At 42.3% G+C, this 27,514-nt stretch overlaps 1 protein-coding gene across 5 annotated transcripts in view; it reads left to right on the forward strand.

Moving 5' to 3' along the window:
* Positions 1-27,514, forward strand: part of EHMT1 (euchromatic histone lysine methyltransferase 1) — a 140,394-nt gene that overhangs the window by 7,159 nt on the left and 105,721 nt on the right. The window contains exon 1 of one of the 5 annotated variants that reach the window (XM_040632309.1): positions 163-181. The exons of the other annotated variants lie outside the window; for them this stretch is intronic. Within the exon in view, the coding sequence (XP_040488243.1) occupies positions 167-181 (15 nt within the window). The 5' untranslated portion in view covers positions 163-166. Of the gene's footprint in view, positions 1-162; positions 182-27,514 lie in introns of those variants that run through there. 5 annotated transcript variants of the gene reach the window in all.

The following is a 27,514-nucleotide window of genomic DNA, read 5'->3' on the forward strand; positions in this document are numbered from 1 at the left end:
GAGGCCAGGGGGTGGAGTCAAAGTATATATACGTGTAAATTTAATTTTTTGAGTAGGTAAGACAGTTACATGATTCAAAATTAAAAAAAAAAAAGAGTATAAAGTGAAACATCTTTCTCCTTTGTTCCCTAGCACTCAGTTCTCTTGGCAGGCCACCAGTATTATTATGGAGCCTACACAGGCAAGTACATACATAGATATTTCAGACGTTTATTACCGAACTTTTCGAACCTATTTAGAAGTAGATATGTGGTGGAAGAATGAGGCCCCTCATGCCTGTCTCCCGGCATCAACAGTTACCTCCTCATGGACAGTCCCCACTCCATCTGTGAATATATATTTCAGTTCATATAAATATTTCAGTCAACAAATATACAGTTACTGTTCATATTTCTTATTTCATTTCAAATTAGGAACAAAATATGGTCTATTCATTGCCCTTGATAGATTTCTCTTAAATCTCAATATATTGATTGGCATGTCTTTATTTTTCTTTCACATTTGTTTTGAAGATAATGGTTCATTTGTCCCAAAGCTTTCCATAATCTTGATTTTGCTGATTGCATTGCTATGTTAAGATGTTCCTCTCTTCTCAGTATTTACTGATATTTGAGATATTTCATTGATATTTGAGATGTAGAGCTGCTGCTTTCCATTATGATAGCCATCATGCCACTCTTGAGCAGTTGAAACGTGGTTAGTGTGAATTGAGATGTGCTGTAAGTGTAAAATACATACAGGGTTTCAGAAGATTTAGTGTGAAAAAGAGAATGTAAAGTATCACATTAATACTGCAAAAAATACTTATTGCATGTTGAAATACAATATTTTGGATATATTGGGTTAAATATTACTAAAAGTAATTTGTGTTTCTAATTCCTTTTTTTAAATGTGATTACTAGAAAATTGAAAATTATAGACCTGGCTCATGCTTGTGGCTCACATTACCTTTCCGTTGGACAGCCCAGGGCTGGAGGCTGCATCAGATGTAGGTCTGTCTTTTAAAAACATTTTTCTTTTTTCTTTCTTTTCTTTCTTTTTTTTAGCTAGAATACTTTGTAACTAGTACTGAGGTGTTTGGGTTGTTGTTGTTGTTGTTTTTATCAGGCATGGTAAGTCTGGTCATCTTACTCTGTGATGTTAGCAGTCATTGATGTTTATTGCTCAGGATCATTAACTGCAAAATGACAGACTTTCTTCATTTATTATCTGGAGTACTTTTACAAAGAAAAATTGCTTAGTTACCATGAAGTACAACTCATTGGAAAGGAGAGATAGATTTTTTTCTTAAATTGAAGTATATTTGACAAACAATATTACATTCGTTTCAACGGAAGAAGGGATTCTTGATACTACGTGGAAAGCATCTGACACCCAGTGGCCTCCTAATAAGTGCTAGCTTGAGAAAGGCCTAGAGGGCTCTCTGTTTTGGGTCATTTGAAAATTGTTTGCTAGCCTGGTTTTCGAACTGATTTCTGTCCTTGGAGTCTAGGTCTTCTCCCCATCAGATTCCAAGGCTAGCATGTAGGCTCAGAGAGTCTTGGTTGCTTGCTTATCCTTGCCCTTCGCCTGTGTTTTGTGAGCTCCATGAATGCTAGAGTGAAACAAAATGCCAGCTGTATATGGGCTGGTGAAAGGTCAGGCGTTCCCCCACCTCTGGCTCATGTACCCATCTGTTTTCCTTCCCTTACAGAAGTGGTCTGTTAGAATCTGCCATTATGGTTCCGTAGTATCTGTCCTCATACCTTAAACAGACTCAGTAACAATAAGACATGTAGCCAGAACATAAATACAATTTCTGGGGGAACTTTATTAACGTATGGCACATACATAGAAAAATAGCACGTGTTATATGTATAGTTGACTCTTGAACAGCGTGGGTTTTAACTGTGCAGGTCCACTTACATGCAGATTTTTTTGATGGCTATAGTACAGTACTCTCAAGTACTTTCCTTATGGTTTTATTGTAAGAGTGCAGTATGTGATGTGCAGAATACGTGTTAATTTACTGTTTATGTGATCGGTAAGGCTGCTGTCGAGTAGGCTCTTCGTTCAGTTTTTGGGGTGTCAAAAGTCATACGTGGATTTCCAGCTGCACCGGGCTTGGCACCCTGACCACCTGCGTTGTTCACGTTTCAACTGCACAGATCCTGTCATCTGGCAATGGAGATATCAAAGTTTTACTTCTTCTTTTTAAGTCTGGGTGCCTTTTATTTCTTTTCCTTACCTAATGGCTCCAACTAGAACCTCCAGTAACATTTGAATAGAAGTGGTGAGAGCAGCCATCCCTGTCTCATTCTTGTTTTTAGGGAAAAGCTTTCGGTCTTTCACCATCAAGTATGATGTTAGCCTTGGGTTTTCATAGATGCCTTTTATCGGGTTGGAGAAGTTACCTTCTGTTCCGTTCGTTGAGTGGTTTTGTTTGTGTTGGTTTTAGTCAGAAAGGGGTGTTCAGTTTTAAGTGCTTCTGCATTTGTTGAGATGATCATACGGCTTTATCCTTTATTCTGTCAATATGGCATATTCTATTTTTCAGTGTTTCTGCAGTAAAGCCACTTTGTCATAGTATCTAACCCTTCTTATATCTTGCTGCATTTGGTTTGGTAGTATTTTGTTGAGGACTTTTGCATCTGTATTCATGATATTACATTGGTCTGTGGTTTTCTTTTTTGTTGGTGTCTTTGAGTGCTTGGTGTGAGAGTGATACTGGCTTCATGAGTTTAGAGGTATATCCTGTTTTTTTGGAAGTGTTATTTGTTCTTTAGACGTTTGGTAGAATTCACTCCTGAAGCAGTTTGGTTCTGGGCTTTCTTTGTTGGAAGTTTTTTCACGATTAATTTCCTCACTTGTTTTAGGTATTCAGGGTTTCTATTCTTAAGTCACTTTTGGTGTTTTATGTCTTTCTAGGAATTTGTTCATTTCCTCTGCTTTGTTGGTATTCAGTTGCTTGTAGTATTGCCTTATAATTCTCTCTCTTTTAGAGGGTGGGTAGTAATATTCCCTCTTTCATTCCTGATTAGTAATTTGGGTCTTCTGTTTTTCTTGGTTAGTTTAGCCAAAGGTTTGTGAGTTATGTTGAAATTTCAAAGAAGTAACTTTTCATTTTGTTGATTCTTTATTTTTTAATTCTCTTTTCATTTATTTTCACTATAATCTTATCTTTATTTACTTTCTTTTGCTTGCTTTGGGTTTAATTTGTCTTTTTTCTAGTTTCTTAAGGTGGAAGCTTAGGATCTTGGTTTGAGTTCTTTTCTGATACAGGAGTTGGAGGTATACATTTCCCTCAAAGCACTTTTTTAGCTGTGTTATGGTTGATTTGTGACCCTCCAAAAAGATATATTGAAGTCCCCTGCCCACCCTGTTCGTCAGGATGTGACCTTATTTGGAAATGGTGTCATTGTAGACAAATTCTGATGAGGTCCAGAATAGGATGGCTCCTAGTACAATGTGATTGGTGCTGGCATGAGAGAGGGGAGTGCTTTGTGAGGACAGGCATGTATGGAGGGGACCATGTAAAAGACATAAAGGGAAAGGAGAGCCATATCCTGGAGTGACACCTACAAGCCACGGAGTACCAAGGCTTGCCGGCAAACTCCAGAAGCTGAGAGGGAAGAAAGACCTCCTAGGGCCATCAGGGAAAGTATGGCCCAGCTGGCACCTTGATTTTGGACTTCTGGCTTCCAGAATCGAGACAACAAATTTGTTAGTTTTAATTCACCCAGTTATGATACTCTGTTACAGTAGCCCTAGAAAACTAAAACAAGCTGCCTCCTATAAATTTTGATATGCTGTGTTTTCATTTTTTTCAGTTCAAAATATTTTCTGTTTTCCCTTGTGGTATCTTTGACCCATTGGTCGGTTGATTGATTGATTATTTATTCATTTATTTATATTTTAAGTAGGCTCCATGCCAGTGTGGGGCTTGAACTGACGATCCTGAGATTAAGTGTCACACGCTTTACCGACTCAGCCAGGCAGCCAGCCAGCCAGGCACCTTGACCCATGGATTATTTAGAAGTGTGTTGTTTAATTTCCAAGTATTTAAGTATTTCCTAGATTTTCCTGTTTTGTTGATCTTTTTAGTATAATTCCATTACAGTCAGGATATACTTTAATTTCAGTTTGTTATAATTAGTTAATTTAAAAAAAAGGCTCCGATAATGTTCTGTCTTGAAGAGTGTTTGATGAGTGCCTGAACAGAATGTGTACTGTATAGCCCTTAGGTAGGTGGTTCTCTGTGTGTTAGATGGAGCTGGTCTGTGGTGTGGAATCTTCCTTGTTGTCTTTTAGTGATTCTGTTTGTTCCTGGCAGTAGGGTTTTGGAGTCTCATGGTATTGTTGCATTTTCTTTTCCTTTCAGTTTTGTCAGTGTTTGCTTCCTGTGTTTTAAGTTTCTGTTGTTACTTGTGCGTGTATTTATAGTCGTTACATCTACCTGTTGTTTTGACCCTTTTATCATTATGAAATGTCCCTTTTTGTCTCTAGCAGTAGTTCTTGTTTTAAAGCCTATGTTGTCTGATAGCCGTGTAGCCCTTCCGCTTGTGGTTTGTGGTTTCTCTCTGTAGCTCTTTTTCCAGCTTTTACTTTTAATCTCTTCATATCTTTCAATCTAAGGTCTGTGTCTTGTAGACAGCATACAGTTGGATCATATTTTTTTTAATCCATCAGTCTCTGTCTTTTAATTGGAATGTTTAATCCACTTACATCTAATGTAATTACTGAAAAGGTAGGATTTGCATTGTTAGTTTGGTGTTTGCTTTCTGTATATCTTACATATTTTTGTTCCCCTTTTCCTCCATTACTTTCTTTTGCATTAAATAGATATTTTCCAGTGTGCCATTTTACTTCCCTCATTGTTTGACTGTACTTTTGTTTCCTTGGGGAAAGAAATTTAATATTTTAACTTATAACAATCTAGTTTGGATGAACACCAGTTTTATTAAAATAGTATATAAAAAAAATTGCCCTTGTATAGCTCCATTTCTTTTGTCCTTCTTGTGCTGTGATTGTCAAACAAATTACATCTTTGTACGTTGTTGTGTGCAGTCTGCCTGTCCACACAGACTCACCGTTACAATTGTTGTTTTATGCAGTTGTCTTTTAAATCATACAGAAGAGGGGCACCTGGGTGGCTTGGTTGGGCTCCTTGCTCAGCAGGGAGCCTGCTTCTTCTTCTGTCTGCCACTCCCCCTGCTTGTGCTCTCTCTCAGTCTATCAAACAAATAAATAACATCTTAAAAAAAAATCGTATAGAAGAAAACAACAGTTACAACTAAAAGTGCATTTATACTGTCTTTTAGATTTACGTGGAGGACTTCCTTAACATTTCTTATAGAGTAGGTCGCCAGTGATAAATTCTTTTGTTAATATTAAATGCTTTAATTTCTTCTTCATTTATAAAAGTACTTCGGTGTGTGTAGAATTCTTGGTTGACATTCTTTCAACACTTTGAGTGTGTCATCCCACTGTCTTCTGGCCTCTGTGGTTTCTGATGAGAGATCAGCTCCTAATCTTATGGAGGGTCTCTCTTATACGTCATTAAGTTGCTTCTCTCTTGTTGCTTTCAAAATCATCTGGCATTCAGCAATTTGATTACGACATGTCTGGATGAGTATCTCTTTGAGTTCATCTTATTTGGAGTTGTTGAGGTTCTTAGAATTTTCTGACTTTTCTGATTATTGCCTTCCTGTGAATTGTGAAGTCTGGGATGTGTACTTTGTCTCTGATGCCACTGTTTACTGTTGTTTTTTACTCTAGTTACCATGTCTTTGCATGATAAGCCCAGAGCTTTGCTATTGGAGTTTGTAACATCGTAATCTGTGAATTCAAAGTATTGTGAATTCAAAGCCCACTATTCTTTTTTCTTCTTTTGATGTGATGGGTACACACTGGTTACAACAATGACAGAAAGGTCCAGTCATAGTATGGCTAAAAGGTGGCACTGGGTGCAGGTGTGTTTGCCTGTCATTCCCGAGCTCTGCCTTATAGCGTGAAACAGACCACAAACCGTGTGTGGATAAGTGAGCCTGGCTGTGTGCCACTGTGTGTGTGGATGTTGGGATTTGAATTTCAGATGATTTTTACGATTTAAAAACAAAAACATCTTTGGCTTTCAGGCTGTAGAGAAACAAGCGGCAGGCTCTGGTTTGCTGACCTCTGATGGAGATGTACTCCCTGTGCTTCCAGAGCACTCTGTCCTTTGTTAGAACACATATTGTGTGTGTGTGTGTGTGTGTGTGTGTTTTAACCCAGTATGGGACTTGAACTCATGACCCGGAGATCAAGAGTTGCATGTTTTACCTACTGAGCCAGCCGGGTGCCCCACATGTTTTGTGTTTTAATTACTGATTCCTTTATGTTATCTCTTTGTTATTGTCTTTTTTTTTTTTTTTAAGATTTTATTTATTTATTTGACAGAGCAGGAGAGCACAAGCAGGGGGAGCGGCAGAGGGAGAGGGAGAAGCAGGGCCCCTGCCAAACAGGGAGCCCTATGTGGGGCTCAATCCCAGGACCCTGGGATCATGAACTGAGCCAAAGGCAGTTGCTTAAGCTCCTGAGCCACCCAGGCGCCCCTCTTTGTTAATGTCTTCATGGCTAGACTGTAAACTCTTTGAAGGTAGGGCTTTAGGTTTTATTAGTTTCCAACACCTTGAATATTACCTGGCATATTTTAGGTGATTTGTAAATGTTGTAAAACTTAATGAAAAAGGAGAAGGAATCAAAATTGGCTTATGGATTTTTTTTTTTCTTTTGGTGGTGTCCTAGGGTACATGTTTCTAACTAACAGGCTTCCAAGTGTAGATATAGGAGCCACGTATCCATGCACCTGTTTCTTCATTCGTAGATAGGAGCCACGTATCCATGCACCTGTTTCTTCATTCGTAGATAGGAGCCACGTATCCATGCACCTGTTTCTTCACTCGTTCGGTTTTGTGACATTCAATGCCTTCTGTTTGTCAGCTTTTGAACGTGGAGCCACATGAAAACAAACATGGTGCCTGGTCCTTAGGAGGTGCTTTTGTTCTAGTTTTGAGAACCACATGCACAATTACAGATTGATAATTGCTATTAAAAGAAAGAAAAATGTTACAGAAGCATCAGAGAGGGCATGCTGAACCACTTGGTTGGTTGAAGGAAGTCTCCTGTGTGTGCATGCCTGCTGCAGACTGGTGACACAGGTGCCTTGCTCAGGGTTCCACATGGAGTCTTGGAGAAAGATTGGCTTCTTCACATGTACAGATTGGAGTGCAGAGGTGGCTGCCCTCTCCCAACAAGCTGGCCATAGCCTCCCGTGGTTTTTAAATACCTGAAATGTCCACACCAGACGGGAATGTGCTGTGTGAAATGCACACTGGAATATAGAGACTTATTGAGATATTTTGTGTTTTTTTAGTATTAATTATTTTATATTGGTTGTATGTTGAAATGATATTTTGGATATGTATTGAGTTAAGTAAAATTTAAAATTACTCCTCTTTGTACTTTTTTTAATTTGACTGTTGGAAAATCTTGGAAAATTTAAGATTATACATGTGTCTCATCCTCTGTGTCTACTGTGCAGTGCGGCCCTAGCATGAAGAATGTTGGAGTTTGCATTAATTTTGGACCATCTAGGACGAGAATCCTGTAATCTAGGGGAGAGGATGAGATACGAATTCTCTAAAAAAGGGCTAAAGAGTAAGAGGACTTAGCGGAAGGCTGGAGGAATGCCCCCATTTTGTGGACGAGAGGAGTGAAGGCTTAGGAGAGATGAGCCAGCATTTGGAAAGCAGGCTTGCTGGTGGCTGCTTAGCTGTGGAGCGCTAGTGCAGGTGCACATGTGTGGATCAGAGCTGCCAGAAGCCATAGCCCTGCGGGGTGCATGTTGCAGTACTCTTGTCTGCATCTGCCGCTCTGCGGGGTGAGTGTGGTCATGAGCTCTGGCTTAGTGGGAGGTCTGGGATTTAGTCCCGCCACAGACCTCTTGAGCATAGAGGTGGGTTGAAACTAGACTCTTAGCTGCTTTTCAGTTGCACATCCTGTCACCCGGGCTTTACAAACATGAGATACTTGTGTTCATGTGCTTTTTTACTTTTCTGTAAGTTAAATCCTAGTGACTCAGACTTCATTCTTCCTTTGCTATTTCTTTCCTATTGCATTTCTCAGGACCTACCAAGCCTGCCCTTTGAGCATTAACCCAGGTGTTGCCAAGTCTGTTGGTTCTCAGACTTCATCTTACTAGACCTCTTGACAGCATTTGACATAGTAGTTCAAGAAAAAAGGAGTGCTTAGTTTCCTCATTGGGCTTCTACACACCTCACTCTTCTGGCTTGTCGGGTCTGTTTTCTGTCTTGTTTGCAGGACTTTCCCCTGGAGCCTGACCTCTGGATACTCACGTGCCCCAGGGCCTCATCCTGGTCCCCCTGCTCTGTGTCCTTACCCTGAGTGACCTCAGCCAGTGCTTTGTGGACCCCAGCCTCACCTTTGTCTGGTCTCCAGGTTTGGGGACGTATTGAGTGCTGGGAGAGCTGATGGGCACCTTCAACACAGTGTGCGCCTTGAGCTCTCACCTGACCTCTGAGCTCGTCCCGTAGTGACTGGCTTTGTCTGCAGAAGCTGTTCCTCAGAAACTGCTGTTGGCTCTGCCTGTAGAGTACATCTTACGCTCACCACAGAGGCTGTTGCTGGAGTCCATGCTCGCCTCTTCTTCCTCCTTCACCATGGCCTCCATGATCTCTGCTCAGGAACATAGGTGTCCATGGAGTGTTTCTGCTTTGTGCGCATCCTTCCTGTGGCTTGTGAGTTCTTCACCAGGGCCAACAAGGCTTTGTGTGGCGTCAGGCCCTGGGCTACCTACTGTCTTTTCCTGCTACTTCCCCCAGCTCTTGTTCCAGGCCCTGTGGCCCCCTGGCTACTTTTAGATCAACTGGGGCCTTGTGCTCTATGTTCCCCTGCCTGGAGGGCTCTTTGTGCAGGCCTCTGGGGTCATACCCCTCTACTGCCTCCTTTTGGGGAAGGCACTCATCCTGTGACAGGGTTGTAGGCTGGGAAACCCAGTTACTATTTCTAGTAAAATTGTATGTAAACTGGGTGCTTGTGAAGACCTGGGGGCTGTCGTGTGGGATTTTGTTCTAAGGACCTTGCAGCTATGAGTCTTTATTAGAATCTTTGACTGTTTTTACTTTTTGGTTAGAGTCCTGAAAGCTGTTTGCAGAAGTGTGACTCTATAGGGACACCTGGGTGGCTCAGTTGTTTAATCGTCTGCCTTTGGCTCAGGTCATGATCCCACGGTCTTGGGATCAAGTGCTGTAGCGGGCTCCTTGCTCAGCGGGGAGCCTGCTTCTTCTACCTCTGCCTGCTGCTCCCCTGGCTTGTGCTCTCTCTGTCTCTCTCTCATAAATGAATAAATAAAACCTTAAAAAAAAAGTGTGACTCTAATTGAGACATTTCCATGCTGGTACTTCTGTTGTAGTAGGGTTTTTGTTTTTTTTTTTTAAAGATTTATTTATTTATTTAAGGGATAGAGAGAGAGAGAGGGAGAGAGAGAGGGAGTGAGCATGTGTGAGAGTGTGTGCCTGAGCGCACAGGGTGGCAAGAAGGGCAGAGGGAGAGGGAGAGAGAATCTCAAGCGGATTCCGTGCTAAGTGCGGAGCCTGATGAGGGGCTCAGTCCCACGACCCTGAGATCACAACCTGAGTCGGCCCTTAACGCCTAACTGAGCCACCTAGGTGCCCCGTAGTTAGTTTTTATAATAGGACTTATTCTGGTCTTGTTTAATAGCTTTTAAGCCTTTGTTACCTGACTTGCTGAATCTGTTGATCTTCTTTTACAGTGAAGTATTTCATTATTTACTGTAGCTCTTCTAACAGCAAGAAAGTAACTTAAATTTTTGAATGTAAACTTGGGAAATAACAATCTAGAGTAGTAATCCTAAAGATTTTTTACAACTTTTTGTTTTGAAAAATTTCAAACCTTTACAAAATGTCAAAGAATATTCACTGAGCACTCATATACCCTTCACCGAGATTCATCAGTGACTTTATCATTCTTCTCTCTCTTTGATATGTTACTATTACTAATGCACCATAGAGAGTAAGTTGCATGTGTCATGTTTCTTCACCCCAAGGCTTTCAGTATCTCCTAAAAACAAGGAAATTCTCATATAATCACAGCATAGTAGTTAAATTCAGGAAATTTAGTATTGATGCAATACTGTTAACAATCTATACATACAGTATATTGTTCATATTCAGATTTTCCCAGTTGGTCCCCATGTATCCTAATCACAGGTAATGTTTAGCATCTGGTTATCTGGTTCCTTTTGTCTTTAGTTTAGAACAGGCCCCAGCCCCATTTCCCCTTAAATCTTTTATGACATGTACAATTTTGAGGAGTCCAGGTCATTTGCTCTGTACAGTGACCCACAATCTGGATATGTCTGCTTTGTTTCCTCATGATTAGATTCACAGTAAACAGTTTTGACAAGAATACTGTGCAGGTAGCTTTGTGGACGTTTTCATCGCATGAGGAGTCATGTGTGTCCTGGTGTTGATGCTACAGTTTGATCAGTTGTTGAGATGGTGTCTGTTGGACCTTCATGCTGTTTGGTGCTGCTCCCTCTCTTTATATTCAGTAGATGGAGTCTGACATTTCTTCTCATTTGTTACCAGGTGCTCTTTAAAGAACAACTTTCTTTCCCCTGTTGTGCCCCTTAGTTTTTGGTATTGCTATAGAATGAATCCATGTTTATCAAATGTATTGCAATCTTTTTTTTTTTTTTTTTTTTGATGCTCAAATTATCCCAGATTTGGCCAATTGGAGCCTTTCAAGCAAGATTCTATTTCTTTTTGACATTCATCTTTGAATGCCTTCTTGTTTTGCAGGATAACAAAATTTTAAGAAACTGTTACATACAGTTGTTGGCAAATGAATGTGAAAACCTAGATGAAGTGGAGACTCTCCTAGGAAAATAAAATTAGCCAAAATTTACCCTAGTAAAGATAGTATGTTGGTTATTTATTGCTGTGTAACAGATTCCCTCAAATAAAGCATCTTGAAACAGCAGAGATTTATTATCTCACAGTTTCTGTGGTTAGGACCTCAGACTGGGACCTCTGGGTCAGGGTCTCTTAAATAAGGCTACAACACAATGTCGGAGGGGCTACAGTTGTGTCAGAGTTCAGCTGGGACAGGATCTTCTTCCAGGCTTTCAGTCTGTCTGTCTTACATCATCTGTCCTACTCTCTACCCATTTATCCTGTGCTTCCTCCTTCCCTCCCTCCCTCCTGTCCACCCATCTGTCCGTGCATCCATCATTCACTCATCCATTTTACTTAGTGGGGAAACCCTGGAGGCATTCCCACCAAGGTTAGTAAAAAGTTAGGCTGCTTATCATCTCTGTTAATCTTCAGCATTTTATTGGTGGGATTAAGCAATGTAATCAGACAGGAACTATTAGAGGTAAAAGAATTAGAAAATCAATAGTAAACAGTAAAACTGTTTGCCAGTGAGATAACTGTACCTGGAAATCCTGAGAGTCAGTGCTAAAATGAAGACAATGAAATCATTCAGTAAAGGAACTAGATATAAAATTGACCTCTAAAAATCTGTAGCCTTCGAATATAAAAAACAGTAACCCCCTTTACACCACCACGAAAGGTAAAATACTCTGAAGTGAGTTTATGTACAAAACTTATGTAAGAAATAGTGTAAAACACTGTTTCCCAAAACAAAAGATCTGAACCCTGGAAAGACACTTCCTGTACTTGGACATCATAAAGATGTTAGTTCTCCCCAGTCAATATAAAAATTTACATTTTTCCTTGTAAAAATACCGACAAGGAATCATCCTTAATTCTGCTCTCTCGTACATCTTGCATTCAGTCCATCAGAAAGTCCTGTTGGGGGACGCGTGGGTCACTCAGTCGGGTGGGCGTCTGCCTTCAGCTCAGGTCATGATCTCAGGGTCCTGGGATCGAGCCCCGTGTCGGGCTCCCTGCTCAGTGGGGGTCTGCTTCTCCCTCTCCCTCTGCGTCTCCCCTCTGCTTATGCACTCTCTCTCTCTCTCAAACAAATAAGTAAAATCTTAAAAAAGAAAAAAGCCCTGTTGGCTGTACCCACAGGACAACAGCTCAGTGCCACCACCACTGTCCCTCTAGTAGTCACTACTTGGATCCAGGTCACCACTGTGCCTTTCTTGGATGATAGCAGGTACCCCTTAACTGGTCTTTCTAGTTTTTCTGTTTCCATACTGTACTTACGCTAGCCATTCTTTGCCCCAAAGCCAGACCGATCTTTTAAACAGTAGAACTGTTCAGTATCTTGACTGTGGTGGTAGATAGGTGAACCAGAACAGGTGACAGAATTGTGTAGAATGGAACACAGATGCTTTATAGATGAATACAAGTAAAGGTGAGGAAATCTGAATAAGATTGGTGGGTTTTGTCAATGTCAGTTCAGTATCCTGGTTAGGATAGTATGCCATAGTTTTGCAAAATATTGTAGTGGGGGAAATTGGATATTAGTAGGTTGAATAGTGTCCTCTCAAATTCATGTTCACCCAGAACCCCAGAATGTGACCGTATTTGGATTCAGGGTCTTTGCCAATGTAATTTATTAAGGATCTCAAGATCAAATCATCCTGGATTTAAGTGTACCCTATGTTCGATGCCTGGTGTTCTCTTAAGAGGGGGACAGACACAGACACAGGAAAGAAGCTTGCCATGTGCACGCAGAGGCAGAGATTGGAGTGGCACAGCTGTGAACCAAGGATTGCCATAGCCACCAGAAGCTAGAAGAAGCAAGAAAGGATTCTTCTTTAGAGGCTTCAGAAGGAGCATGGCCCTGCCATCACCTTGATGTTGGACTTCTGACTTCCAGGACTGTGAAAAGATAAAAACAAATTTATTTTGTTTTAAGCCACCCAGTTTGTGGTACTTTGTTACAGCAATGCTGGGAAACTCATACACTGGGCAAAGTGTACAAGGAGGTCTATTATTTCTCATGCTTCACGTGAATCTACAATTATCTCGGTTGGAGATAACCATTTGAGGGACTGCCAAAATGTTTCCTACAGTGACGGCGGAATTTTATATCCCCATCAGCAGTCTGTGAGGGTTCCCATTTCTCTCTATAAGCATCAGCACTTGCTATGGTCCATCTTTTTGATTATAGTTATCCTTGTGGGTGTGAAGTTGGCATCTCGTTGTGGTGCTGATTTGCATTTCCCTAATGACTAATGATGTTGAACAACTTTTCTTGTCCTTATTGGTCATCTGTATATGTTCATTGGAGAAATTTCTATTCAGATCCTTTTCCTATTTTTAAATTTGATTGTCTTTTTGTTATCAAATTGTGTGTTTTTATATACTGTAAATGTAGGTTCCTTATCAGTTATATGACTTGCAGATATTTTTCTTTTTGTGGGTTTTGTTTTCCCTTTTTTGATGGTGTTTTTTGAAGCACAAACATTTTAAATTTTGATGTCTAATTTGTGTATTTTTCTTTTGTTTCATGTGCTCTGGGGGGGCAGGTCATATAAAAAATTGCCAAGGGGTGCTGGATGGCTCAGTCGGGTAAGCATCTGATTCTTGATTTTGGCTCAGGTCATGATCTCAGGATCATGGAATGGAGCCTCCTGTTGGGCCTCATGCTGAACGTGGAGCCTGCTTGAGATTCTCGCTCTCCCTCTGCCTCCCCCCGCCCTGCCCACTGTGCATGCACACACACTCTCTCAAATAAATAAATAAAATCTTTTTTAAAAAAATTGCCAATCCTAGGTCATGAAGATTTATGCCTATGTTTTCTTCTTTCTCTTTTTCTTTTCTTTTTTCTTTTTTTTTTTTAAAGAGAGCATGCATGCAAGTGGGGGTAGGGAGGGACAGAGGGAGAGGGATAGAGAGAATCTTAAGCAGGCTCCACACTCAGCACAGAGCCCAATGAGGGGCTTGATCTCACAACCCTGAGATCATGACCTGAGCTGAAATCAAGTTGGACACTTAATGGACTGAGCCACCCAGGCTCCCTGCCTATGTTTTATTCTAAGTGTTTTATGGATTTAGCTCCTATATTCAGATCTTTGATCCATTTTAAATTAATTTTTGCATATGGTATCAGGCAGGTGTTCAGATTCATTCTTTTGCATGTGGATATCCATTTGTCCCAGCACCATTTGTTGAAAAGACTGTTCTTTCACCGTTGAATGGTCTGGTGTCTTTATTGAAAATCAATTGACCATAGATATATGGGTTTATTCCTGGACTTTCAATTCTGTTCCAGTGATGACATGTCTGTCTTTATGCTAGTATGATACTATCTTAATTACTGTAAGCTTTAGAGCAAGTTTTGTATTGGGAAATGTATGAGTTCTCCAACTTTGTTCTTTTTTAAGATTATTTTGGCTGTTCTGGGACTCTTCAGTTTCCATGTGAATTTTAGGGTTGCCTGTCAATTTCTCCTCCTCCTCCTCCTCCTTTTTTTTTTTTTTTTTTTTTTTTTTTTTTGCCTGTCAGTTTCTACAAAGAAGTCATCTGAGATTCTGTTAGGGATTGTGCTGAGTTTTCTTTTAAATATAATGATCCCTGATTAGTATCCAAAATATATAAAAAACTTATAAAACTCAACATCCAAAAAACAAATAATCCAATTAAGTAGCAGACAGAAGACATGAATAGACATTTTTCCAAAGAAGACATCCAGATGGCCAATAGACACATGAAAAGATGCTTGGGGCACCTGGCCGGCTCAGTCGGTAGAGCATGCAACTCTTGATCTTGGGGTTGTGAGTTTGAGCCCCATGTTGGGTGTAGAGATTACTTAAAACTAAAGTCTTAAGAAAAAAAAAAAAGATACTCATCATCAGGGAAATACAAACCAAAACTACAATGAGATATTACCTCACACATGTGAGAATAGCTAAAATCAACAATACAAGAAACAACAGGTGTTGTCGAGAATGTGGAGAAAGGGGAACCCTCTTGGATTGTTGGAGGGAGTGCAAACTGGTGCAGCTGCTGTGAAAAAACGGTATCGAGGTTCCTCAGGAACTTAAAAATAGACCTACACTATGATCCAGCAATTGCACTACTAGGTATTTACCTGAAGAATACAGAAATACTAATTCAAAGGGATACATTCACCCCGATGTTTATGCAGCATTATTTACAATAGCCAAACTGTGGAAGCAGCCCAAGTGTCCATCAATAGACGAATGGATAAAGAAGATATGGAATGTATATATACAATGGAATATTATCCATAAAAAAAGAGTAAAATCTTGCCATTTGCAATGGCATGGATGGAGCTAAGTGAAATAAGTCAGAAATAGATACCATATGATTTGTCTCATGTGGAATTTAAAAAACAAACAAGCAAAGGGGGAAAAAAAGGTAACCAGGAAACAGACTGGGGGATTAAGGAGTGCACTTGTGATGAGCACCAGGTGGTGTATGGAAGTTTTGGATCACTATATTGTACACCAGAATCTACTGTTACAGTATGTTAACTAACTGGAATTAAAATAAAAACCGTAAAAATATACATGTAGGATCCCTGAGTGGAGTCATATGTATATCTAATGCCAAGAAACATGAGCAAATATTTGTTGACATCCAAACTGAGTAGCAGACTAACAGACATAATTGGGTCCTAATGGCATGGGCCAGATTGGAGAGTGTGGACAGGGAGGCAGCGCAGACCCGAAGACTTGTATAAAGGCTGGGCCTGCCCATGGCCAAAATGTGTTACTGGATGGACAGACACTGGGAGATGTCTTTGTAGTTGGAAGGTGGCACTGTGCACATGGGGCAGAGTCCACAGGATGGTCAGAGTTTGAGCAGGGTGGTGGTGATGATGGTTCATACAGGGCAATGGGAAGTGGGGGCAGAGGCAGGTGTCAGGGACTCTTAGTGTCAGGGAACACCACAGGAAGGAACCCACTGTTGATTGTTTTAGAGTGCTGGGCTGGCAGTCTAGCCTCTGGGGGCTGATCACAAAGACCAAAAGCTGTTGTGACCCATGGACCCGCGCACCTGATCTTTGGGGCTTTAGCTGAAGAGAGGAGAGTGCTTTGCATGTATTAGATGTTCACGGAATACCATTGAACAACTAATGGATAAAATCATAGTAATGATCACTTATGAAGACATTAACAGTGTTTTTCGAAGTAAGGAGAAATTGAAAAATCACAGAAGATCAGTGTTAGAAAAACGATGAAATACTCTATGATATGCCGGCTTGATGAAATATTGCCCTACTGTTAATGTGGCAATTGTGAAGACTATGGAGATACACAGTGGGATGTTTAAGGGAAAGTTACTGATGTAAAATGTGTGTATATGAAGAGAAGCTGGAAGGAAATGAGAACTTTGAGTTAAGGTGGTGATACTTGTTTCAAAATTTCCTTTTACCGTTACCTTCCTGATAAAGACTATTGGCTGTGATTGCCTTGGACCCAGGCTGGGCCCAGAGTATGGGCTAGAACCATACCCAGGAGGGTAGGGGGTTGTGGGTAGGTCCTTCTGGGTCTCCGGTTGCTGTGCACACGTGGTCTGCACCTCTGTCTGCTCAGGCAGCAGTTGCAATAATTATTGGGTGCCTGTCCCATACCAGGCCCAAGGATGTAACAGTAAGCCAGATGGACAGGAGCTTGTACCCCAGCAGAGAACACAGATGAGGGAAGGGCAAATGAAGAGGGTTGTGGGAAGGCAGGTGGCATTGCAGTCTGGGGGAGTCAGCAAGGAGGCCAGCGTCACTGCCGTGGTGTGAGGTGGGGACCAGAGGTCAGGGCCTGGCCCTTCTGGGTAAGATAGAAGGTTCTGACTTCAGTTTGAACACGGCCATTCTTGTTGTGTGTTGGGAATCAGCTGAGGGGCCAGTGTGTGAGCGGATGACGTGAAAGGCTGCTGTGTGGTCAGCTGTTGGAGACATGGCTTGGTGAGACAGTGAGAAAGCAGCTCAGATTCAGGGTCTGATGGAACACTCAGGATTGGGAAGTGAGAGAGAAGTTGAGGATGATGTCTTGAGAAGTAGTCAGATTCTGGAAATATGTTGAAGGGGAAGCTGAAAGGATTTACTGATGGATCGGGTGTGCTTTGTGGCATGAAAGAGAGAAAATCAGATATGGGGGCCTTGGGCTTCAGCTTTCAGTGGTGGTGAAGTGAGATGGAGAACACCAAGGAGCAGCAGGTTTTTGGGGATCACGAGCTTGATGTTAGATATGTTAATATACATCCAGGTGGAGATGTTTAGGCGGAAGGAGGTCTGAGCTGGAAATACAAATGTGGAAGTGTCAGTATTGTAGAGAGGAAGTAAACCCAGGAAATATGGGTCCCAGGGAGGGAGTTTCGGGGGCTTTCTCAGCCTCACATATCGCATGGACAGTGTGGCTCTGGCCATTCTTTGTTATAGGGCTGTCCTGTGCAGTATAGGGGATGTAGCAGCCCCCCTACCCACTAGATACCAGTCACTCTCCTCCTAACCCCTTCATGACAATGAAAAATATCTGTTGGGGGTGGGGGGCGCAAATTGCCCCTGATTGAGAACCACCTGTTTAGAGAGACTGTAGCTGGAGTCTGTCCACTTCTCTGAGCTTGATGTCGGTCTCTAGGACCTCTGCAAGATTCTGGTTACTCACTCTTGCCTGTACGATTCATTCTCTACCAGGAATCCACAGGGATCCTTAAACACTAGAGCAAAACCACTCTTAGATTACTCCCCTCCCTCCCTTAAAAATCACTTCTATAATCAGAAAGTGTAGACCCTTGCTTGTCAGGGCCAGTGGACCAGCCTGGTAGTACCACATGATACTCATGGGGCTCGTCCCTGTCTGGCCTGAGCCCTTGCTGTCCTTGTGCTCAGAATGTTCTTGTGCAGTCTTCATCGTATCTAAAGTAGCTGCCCTGTGTTTCACTGTCTCTTTGCCTTGGTTTATTTATCTAAAGTTGTCTTTTGTTTTTTTCATGTTTTTTAATCCAGTCCTGTCCCCTTCGTTTTAGAATGCGCCCTTGATGTGTCTCCCTGTTCTCTTTTGCTTCGGTGCCTGTCCTCTGCAGGGATTCAGCTCCTTCTAGACTGTCCCGTAGAGGTATATTATGAATTTTACATATAAATGTCAGTCCCAGTACACATATTTGTGAGTGGCTTTTTATCATGGTATATATTGTTTTCTAACAATTGTTTCTGTTTACTTTTCTACCATGAGGTTCTACCAAGTCCGACATACAAAACATTCCTAATTGTGCTTTTTCGTATTTACAGATTTTAATGTCATATTACTTTCTTGACAGTTGAGGCCTGAGAAATTTGTTCTTCAATTGAAACAAAGTATATAAAATGTTTTTTCCTAAAACGTTTTCATTATAAATATTTGGATGAGTACTCAGAAATTGACAGGTTTTTTTAAGATTGCGTAAGGGAAATCTTAAAGTGATACAAAAAATATAGATATTTAAGTGACATTTATTTTTCATATTAATGCAGAGAAGATTGCTTCTAATTTCATAACCCAGATAATCTTTATTGACACATTTAAAAAATACCTACTCACACACACATGCACACGCACACACCTCTGTTTGGAAAACTCCGTTCTGAATCTTGTGCCCATCATTCCCTTTTTTTCTTTTTTATACGGTTTCATTGTAGTTACTTGTATTTCTAAAAAGTAGATATTTAATTTTAATAGTTTTAAATTTCATAGGGTATCATGCTATGTGTAGTTTCCTGGGATTTCCTTTTCCATTAACATAATATTGCTGAGGTTCATTTATATCGCATGTTGCCAATACTGATTTATTTTGTCTGATTTCCAGTGTTTTACTGTGTGAAAACACCCCAATTTTTTCATCCGCTCTCCCATTGAGGGACATTTCAGTTTCCAGGTTTTTTTTCCTCTTTCCCCCTCACCTTTTAAAAAATTGTGTCCTGTGCTGCCCAGAACATTTCCATGCTCTTCTCTTTCCTGGGTGAGTGGCATTGCTGGGTCATCGGGTGTGTAAGTGTTCACCTTTGAGAGAGACTGCTCTGTGGCCTCCGAGGACCGTGGCAGAAGGCTGAGTTGGCGACACTCCTCCCAGCAGTGTGCAGAGTGGCTGGGCCCTGCCCCCTCCAAGGCCAGCCTTGTCACGTGCTGTGGTGTGGGTCCTTTGAGTGTGAAATAGCATCTCATCTTGAGTGGTATTTTCTTGATTGCTAATAACATTGAACATCTGTCATGTTTATTGACTGTCTATCTTTCTTTGTGAAATGTCTGTGGATGCCATTTGTCCATTTTGGGGGCTTTGTACTTTAAAGATTTTGCAGTTATTTGTCCTTTTTTTTTTTTTTTAAAGATTTTATTTTTTAGGTAATCTTTACACTCAGCGTGGGGCCTGAACTCAGAACTCTAGATCAAGAGTCAAGTGCTCCTCTGACCGAGCCAGCTAGGCACCCCTCTTAGTTTAGGTTTTGATATTTAATTCCTCTTTCTTCTGGAGTTGGCTTTTTTCTTGTGTTTAAGATTTTTTTCAACATTTTCTTCTTTTTTTTTTTTTTTTAAAGACTTATTTATTTATTTTGGTGGGGAGGGGCAGAGGGGAATGGAGAGATTGTCTCAAGCAGACTTCATGCTGAGCACAGATCCTGAGATAGGGCTCCATCTCATGACCCTGGGATCACAACCTGAGCCCAAACCAAGAGTCAAACGTTTAACCAGCTGTGCCACCCAGGCCCCCCTGATAATTTTTTTAAATAAATGGTGTGAGTAGGGAGGGATTCGGTGTCCTGTTTTTCATGTGCTGCATCATTTCTTCCCAGCTTCAGGTTATCAAGCAGGCCTTCCTTTCCCTGTCAGTCTGATGCCCAACACCCTGGAGTTCACATGTGTGTGACTCTCTTTCTGGGTTTGTGCCTTTGGCCAGCTTGCCTCTCGTATGCTGCTCAGTCACATGGTTCCGTCATAAATCCCTGAAACCAGTAGGGCTAGTCACTCCTCCATGCTTCTCTACTTCAAAAACATTCGGGATAATTTTGGCCATTTATTCTTTAATATAAACTTCAGAATCATCAAATTTCATGAACAATACTGTTGGGATGTTAATTGCACTTGCTCTGAATCTGTGGATCAATTCGATGACATCTTCCCAGTATTGTACCTTCTTATTTGTGAATATAGTATAGCTCTGTATTCCTTTAGTTTTTTCATAAAAGGTCTCAGTGAAACCGTATTTTTTGTGTAGAGGTCTTGCCCATGTTTTGTAGGTTTATTCCTCGGTCACTCGTGACTCTGATGCCATCGTCAGCGATGTTCTCTTTGTAATTGCCCTGTCTCAATTGTTCACTGGTGGTGTATAGCAAGGCAACTCAGTGACTGTGTATCTACCCTTATATACGGTCACCTTGCTGAGCTCTGCTGTCATCCTAGTAATTTGTAAGTCATGTGACCTGCAAGCAATAACAGTTTTATCTCTTCCTTTCTGACCCTCAGACTGCAGTTGTTGTCTGATTGTACTGGTTAGCGCTCGCAGTATAGTTTCGAGTTGAAGCAGTGCTGGTAGATGTCCTTGTTCTTGGTTTTGTTTATTTATTTTTATTATTTTCTGAACTTTCCAGTGTCCAGGTAATTTCAAATGTACAAAATCTTACAAAAATAATACACAATTTTCACATGCCCTGCATCAAGATGCTCCCGTTGTTAACATTTGACCACATTTGCTCTGCCGGTCTCTATATATCTATTCCTCTGTCTGGTTTTTATTTGCTTTCCATGATCATTCTTGATTTTGTAGGAAATGCATTTACAACGTCTTTGCAGTTCCTCAACCCAGTTCCAGTGCGGGGAGGGGCAGCGCCACACACAGTACCAAGCAACTCTTTAATACCATCAGGGTGTGCATGAATTCAACTCAGTTCTGGAACTACCTGGAGAAAGCATTGCGTTCCACCTGTTGTGTTCAGTCCTACAAGACTGCCCCCCTCTGGTTTCAGGCGTCGGTCGTGAGTCTGGGTTGCCACCTGTGCTTCTGACTGACTGGCTACAGATTGGAGGTTCCCACGACCCTTAGGTTCTGGCTCACAGAACGCAGAGAAACATCTCACTAGATTCCTGGTTTATTATAGACAGATACAATTCAGGAACAGCCCAATGGAAGAGATGCACAGGGCGAGGTGTGTGGGAAGGGCAGGTAGCTTCCATGCCCTCACCAGGTGCGCCATTTTTTCCTGAGAGTCTCCACGTAGTCACCACCCTGGAGGCTCCCTGAACCCTGTCCTTTTGGCTTTTTATGGAGACTTTATTGCACAGGCATGCTTGGTTAACTCGTTGGCTATTGGTGATTGATTCAGCCTCCCCTCTATCCTTCCCAGACGTCTGGGTGGGACTGGAAGTCCCATCCTCTGATCCTGTGGTTTGCTGCTTTGGCAGCCAACCCTATCCTTTATGCTTCCCAAAAGTCAAATTGCAACATGACAAAAGACACTGGCATTAGTGTTTGGGGGGCTGTGAGCCAGAAATGGGAGGAAGACCAAATCTGTATTTCCTGTAATAAAGTACAATATCACAGGATGGGGTTTACTTTATTCGTTTTTTAATACTCTATCAGAATAAGGAAAATTCTATTCCTAATGTACTGAGTTTTTAAAATCATACTTAGGTATTGAATTTTACCAAATTCCTTTTCTACATTTAAAAAAATCTGTTTATGTGGTGAATTACATTTATGAATCTTATAAAGTTAAATCATGCTTGTATACCTGGGGTACACCCAGGAATGCCTGGTAGTGTTTTATATGCTTTTGAATTCAAGTTGCTGGTATTTTGCTTAGAAGTTTTCATCTATATTTGTAATAGAAATTTGCACTCATTTTATTCTCTCCTTCTCTTTGGGTCCATTTTTTTGTTCATTTATACCTTTTTTCTTTGTTTATTTTAGAGAGAGAGAGAGAGATGGGGGAGGGGTAGAGGGAGAGAGAGAATCTCAAGCAGAGTCCACACCCAGGCAGAACCCGATGCAGGGCTTGATCCTACAACCCTGAGATCATGACCTGAGCTGAAACCCAGAGTCAGATGGTTAACTGACTGAGCCACCCAGGCGCCCCATTTATACCTTCGTTAGATGGATTTGTTGTTAGCCCATTAAAGTATTGGGGACCTTTTTTCATGAAGCTGCAGCCCACAGGTTCTGTTTTTATAGTTATTTTGGGTATGAAGAGGTAGGGGTGATGGTCTGGGGAGACCATGTAGCTGGTGGGTTAATGGGTTCTTAGTACATGATTAAAGAGCTGAGTAAGTGAAGAAAAAAGCATAGCCCATTGGTCCCAGCGTACCATGTACAAAGCTGGATGGATCAACATTTTTAAGACACTCAAGGCCCAAAAGAAGAGAGGAGGGGAAAAAAAAAAGAGTAAGAAAAGATGCATATTGCAAGGTAACTTTCTGCCTCCCTTTTTGCTCTTAATCTTACTTACAAAGGTCACATGCTATTAATAATTTCTTATAATTCCTTCCCAAAGGATTTTTGTGCACATGCCAGCGTCTCTGTTCTTACAGGGATCTCACAGACACACTGTTCTGTACCCTACCTTGTGTTTGTCTCCACAGCTTTCCCCAGTAGCACACCAGCTTTTTTAGTATTTCTTTGTTGGTCTGTAACAATCTCTGTATCTAATCGGTGGATATTTAGATGGTCTAATCTAGAAAGAAGGCTGAGTGAATGTCCTTGTTAGGTATGACTTGGAGCACTTTTGCAGGGGTATCGTAGAGTAAACTAAAAGGTGCAGTTGTTCTGCCAAGGATTATGTATGTGTTAAAATTTTATACTTGTGGCCAGGTTGCCCCCAACGAGGTTTCATTAATTTTTTCATACCAGTGGTATATGAGAATTGCCTGTTTATCCACACTCTCATATTAACAGACTTTCACATTTTTTTAGCCCATTGGAGAGGTGGAAAATGGTATCTTCCTTGCTTTAAATGCATTTTCTTAATAATGCGTGAACAGTTAACATTTATTTTCATTAGCATGTGCATTGATTTTTCGTTGGTCTGCCTGCCTTTTCTGTCCTTTGTCAGTTTGGGGAGTGGGAGCTGAGGGTGGGGTGGGATTGTCGTCTGCTCTGTGAGCTGCAGGTAGGTTTGTGAGGGACCATGGCTCCCTTGACACTGTGTTCTCCCTCTGAACTTCCAGTCTGTGTCTGAGTCTGGTGCCTTCATTGTTCACTCTTGACTGAGTGGAACTGGATACTTAAAGAAGAATGACTTGTCATTTCATTTTTCTGGCTTGTCGGCCATGGTCTTTGACTTGACCCCCCCCAGAATGGTTGTGGGGTTCAGCCACAGCCCCCAGTCAATACCAGCATTCAACCAGAAATACAGAAGTGGGCAGGGAGTTTACAGAAAAGCATGTGTATTGGAAGGTTAGTATTACTTATTTTCATATAACCTCAAAAATAGGAAGTAATATTTGTGGTTTTATTTTACAGTTTGGTTGAAACCTGAATACACTTCTTCTAAAATATTGCCTCCTTAAAAAAAAAAGGGCTTCAAATATTTAGTTTTGTATTAGGAGCCACAACTTGGACTGGATTGGAGGGCTGGCGCAGCAGGGTCTCTTCCCTAAGGGGGAAGTTGGGGAGTGGGGAGCATGGGTGATATTTGGGAGGAGACCTGCTGTTCTCACCTCGTCGCAGTGTCGGGGCGCTGAGACACATCCCGTGCTTGCACTCGGAGGGCGGTGGCACTTCGGCGACGTGTTTGATGTGCATGGCAAGCTTTAGGGTCGCTTTCCTGTGATTCAGTCCCTGGGTTCTTGGCTCTAAAGGTCATCTCTAAAGTGAGATCCTTACGACAGCGCTGGGAAAATGACTCTTGTTCCCTTAGACTTGACCTCAGATTCCTATGCTAGGTTTTTGTTAGTATCTTTTATACAAAGCTGATCCCAAGAAACCCTAAGAACAATAACTATTACAATTATCATTATTTGTGTGTGTGTGTGTGCGAGACGAGCTGTATTGATGGTTTCTATAGAAAGACATTTCCGGGTTTTTAGGGTGAAGACAATAAATGTGTAGTCAAATGGTTTCCTTCTGAGAAAACTCAAGTTATTTAAAACCCTGTTTGTTGAGGGGTTTCAGGTGCACTGTGGGCCCACACCTCTGGACTGCTCCCTGCCTGGAGCTCCCTCCATTTCAGGAGGTGGATTTCAAATGCTGGGAAAGGGACTCTGAGGTGCCAGAGGCCAGCCTTGCAAGGAGGAGCCAGAGTGGAACTGCTGTAATTTCTCTGCAGTGGCCACAGTAAACAACTGCACTAGAGCAGGAGGAAAACTTGACAGAGGGACCTGCAAGGGACACGGTGTTTCCTGTTTGTCTTCCCTTGCTTGACGCCTTTCCTTACACAGGTGCTTCTAGGCTGGGGGCAGGGCCTAGGAGGTGGGGTGCTGGTGGGGTCACCTCCTTGCCCCACCCCCTGCAGAATACCCGTTTTGGTGTCTTGTCACGGGATGTGTGCACTTTTTTGGGAGTGGGGGTGGGCAATCCCTCCAGAGCTTTGAGTATTGAAAAGCAGGTAAAGCCCGTTCTCTCTTGCGGGAGAAAGCTCCTGCCTTTTTCAGTTGTGCTGATGATAAACCAGTATTTTTTCTCTTGCTCGAATGTTTATAAAGAAAGTACAGGAAGTTTTTGCTTTAACCGTAACAATGTTGCCTTGTTTTGTCCTTCCCTGCCCCACAGTGGCCTTAGTGGTGGTGGGGAGCAAGGAGGGCACGACTGGGAGTGTCCGGGGGCTGGGGACCAGCTAGGCTGTGTATGGAGGATGTGGCCATGTTATTTTGCAGTTGGCTCATTTTCAGGTTGAGGAGAAAGAAGTCTGTCAGCTCTTGGCGAGAGACTGGCATCTACCACTCCCCAAGAGTGCCCCTTGGAAGGCTGTGCCTTGCCTCATGGGAGCCTTTGGGTACGTGTTCAGGTTGCAGGATGGCCCGTCTGCCTTGATGATGGGGAGACTCCATTTTCCTTGGAATGACAGAAAGGAGGCCGTGAGGACGTGCGGAGACCCAAGGCGGCAGAGTTTCCACATGGGTCTTCTAAGCTTTTCCATAGAACAAGACAATGCATGAGCACATGCAAGACACATCTTAGGGGGAGAGACCTAGTGAGGAGCCGTGGTTTTACTTATTGGAAATAGCAGGGTCGGAGCGGATTGGTTCTTAGGCTGCCTGTTCTAGAACTGTATTCTTGGAACAAAAGGGTGGGGGAGGGTAGGCTACTCTCCCAGATCTAAGGAAACTCCTGCTCAGCCAGCGGAATGAGGAAGAGGGAACAATAGGGACGGCTCCTTTGCGCCTGCCCTTGAACGCAGGGGCCACTGTGAGCCCAGGCGCTGTGTGCTGGGAAATGGTGCTGTTGTGGGTGGTGGTGGCGAGAGGGACCATTTAACCAGGTATGCAGGCGATTGAACACCTGTAATGACAGTTTCACTGGTGGTTCATGTTAGCAGCTCAGTGCATGAGGGAGTGTTTGTTCTTGTTTTCTGAGTGGAAGGTGCTTTCAGAGGAACTGTTTGCCTAGGCCATGTTGAGGTTGTACCCTGTGCAGACGCAGGTTCTGACCTCTCCTCGCTTGTCCTCCCTCCCTTCCCTCCCCTCCCTCCTTCCCCCCTTTCTTTCCCCTCCTCTCCTCCTTCCTCCCTCTTTTCATCTCCCTTAGGTGAAGGGTCCCTCTGTGGGAAGGGTGGAATCAAGACCATTGGCAGGTGAGGACTGCAGCCCCAAGATGGGGGCGGAGGCTAGGCACAGGGGGCAAGGCAGGGCCAGGGGGACACCTCACTTAGGTAGACATCTGCTTTTCATTTTGTGTTGTTTTGTTTTTTAAAGATTTTATTATTTATTTGAGAGAGCGAGAGAGTGTGAGCAAGAGAGCACAAGCAAGGAGAGCAGCAAAGGGAGAGGGAGAAGCAGACTTCCCACTGAGCAGGGAGCCTGACGCGGGGGACGCGGGGCCCTATCCCAGGACCCTGAGATCCTGACCTGAGCTGAAGGCCTCCACTTAACAGACTGAGCCACCCAGGTGCCCCAACACTCGCATTTCATTTTGAAAGGATTCTAGAGGTTTTGGTTTTTTTTTTTAACGTTAGAAGATTTTAATCTTGAGGCAGCATGAATCCTCTGTGGAGCATGGCATTAAGAGAAAACAACATAACCAGAGTGAGAAAGTTTAAGTGAAGTAAAAAGTTACGGTGGATTTTTAAAATTAAAAATATATTCAGTCATGCATTTTGTCTTCTCTTTAGAGAACCTGTGCGGGGGGGGGGGATGGGCTGCGATGCTGTTCATCACAGTGCTCTGGGTCGTTGGACATCTAAAATCATGTAGGAGTTCATCTTATGTAGGAAGCATGCTGCTCGGTGGGCTTCAAAGAATCTGGAAAGAGCCTATCCAAACTGACTCACCTTCGGGATAAACCACTCTTTAGAATTGTGACAGATGGCATGAGGACTTCCTGGAGGTCCATTTCTCCTGACGCATTTCCATTTCACAGACTTTCTTTAAAAAAGAAAAGCAAAACAGTGCTGTGAAGGAGAGCTCATAGCTACTTTATAGACTTCTGAAGAACACACTCCTTCTTTTCTGCCTTGGGGAAGCAGTGGGGCCAGTTGGGGTGCAGGCAAGCATGAGGAGGAGGACCAAGGAAGAAGGGGTACCAACAGGGGAGATGGCTTTGGGTGCTTGGCTGTCCATCTCTAGGAGCCTAACATGGGACTTCAGGCTCTTTCCTTCTAGAAGAGGAATATCCCTCCCTCCCACTCTCCCCATCTTCCCACCCTCCCTGGAACCCCCCCACCCCCATCCACTTTCTACCCATGCACATTCTCCCTCACCCCCATTCATTTTCCCACCCCTTCACTCCCTGCACTGTCCATCTCAGCACCCACCAACTGGCCCCCTCCCGTCCATCCGTCATATATTCATTACTTATTATATACCGGAATGACTAGTCTGGAATCTTGGGTCTGTCAGTGAACAGAGCACAAAAAATCCAGAACATTTTCGTCATCCCAGAAAGAAGCCTTATATTGTCAGCAGTCACTCCCATTTTCTCCTACCCCTTACCCCCGGCAATCAGGCATCTGTGTTCTGTCTCTGTAGACTTGTGTACTCTGGACTTTCCATGTAAGTGGAACCCTGTAGTATGTGGTCTTCTGTGACTGGTTTCTTTCACTTTTGCTGTGTTCAAGGTCTGTCCAGTTTTGTATGTGTCTGTGTCCCCTTCCTTTTCATAGTTGACTCACTGTTCATAGTGCACCAGACCACACTGTGTGTCCGCTTACCAACCAATGGACATTGGGATTATTGCCATTCTTTGCTATTATGAATAGCCCTAGTATTAACTTTCATAATAGTGATATGAAGAAGTATTTTCCCATTTTGTGGTTTGACCTTTTACTTTCTTGATAGTACCCTTTGAAGAAGCACATTTTTAGTTTTGATGAAAGTTGAGTTTATCTACTTTTTTTTTTAAGCAAACTCTTTTTTTTTTTTTTTTAAAGATTTTATTTATTTGACAGA

This window comes from Ursus maritimus, unplaced genomic scaffold (assembly GCF_017311325.1).
Source record: "Ursus maritimus isolate PB19 unplaced genomic scaffold, ASM1731132v1 scaffold_17, whole genome shotgun sequence".
Lineage (NCBI taxonomy): Eukaryota > Metazoa > Chordata > Mammalia > Carnivora > Ursidae > Ursus > Ursus maritimus.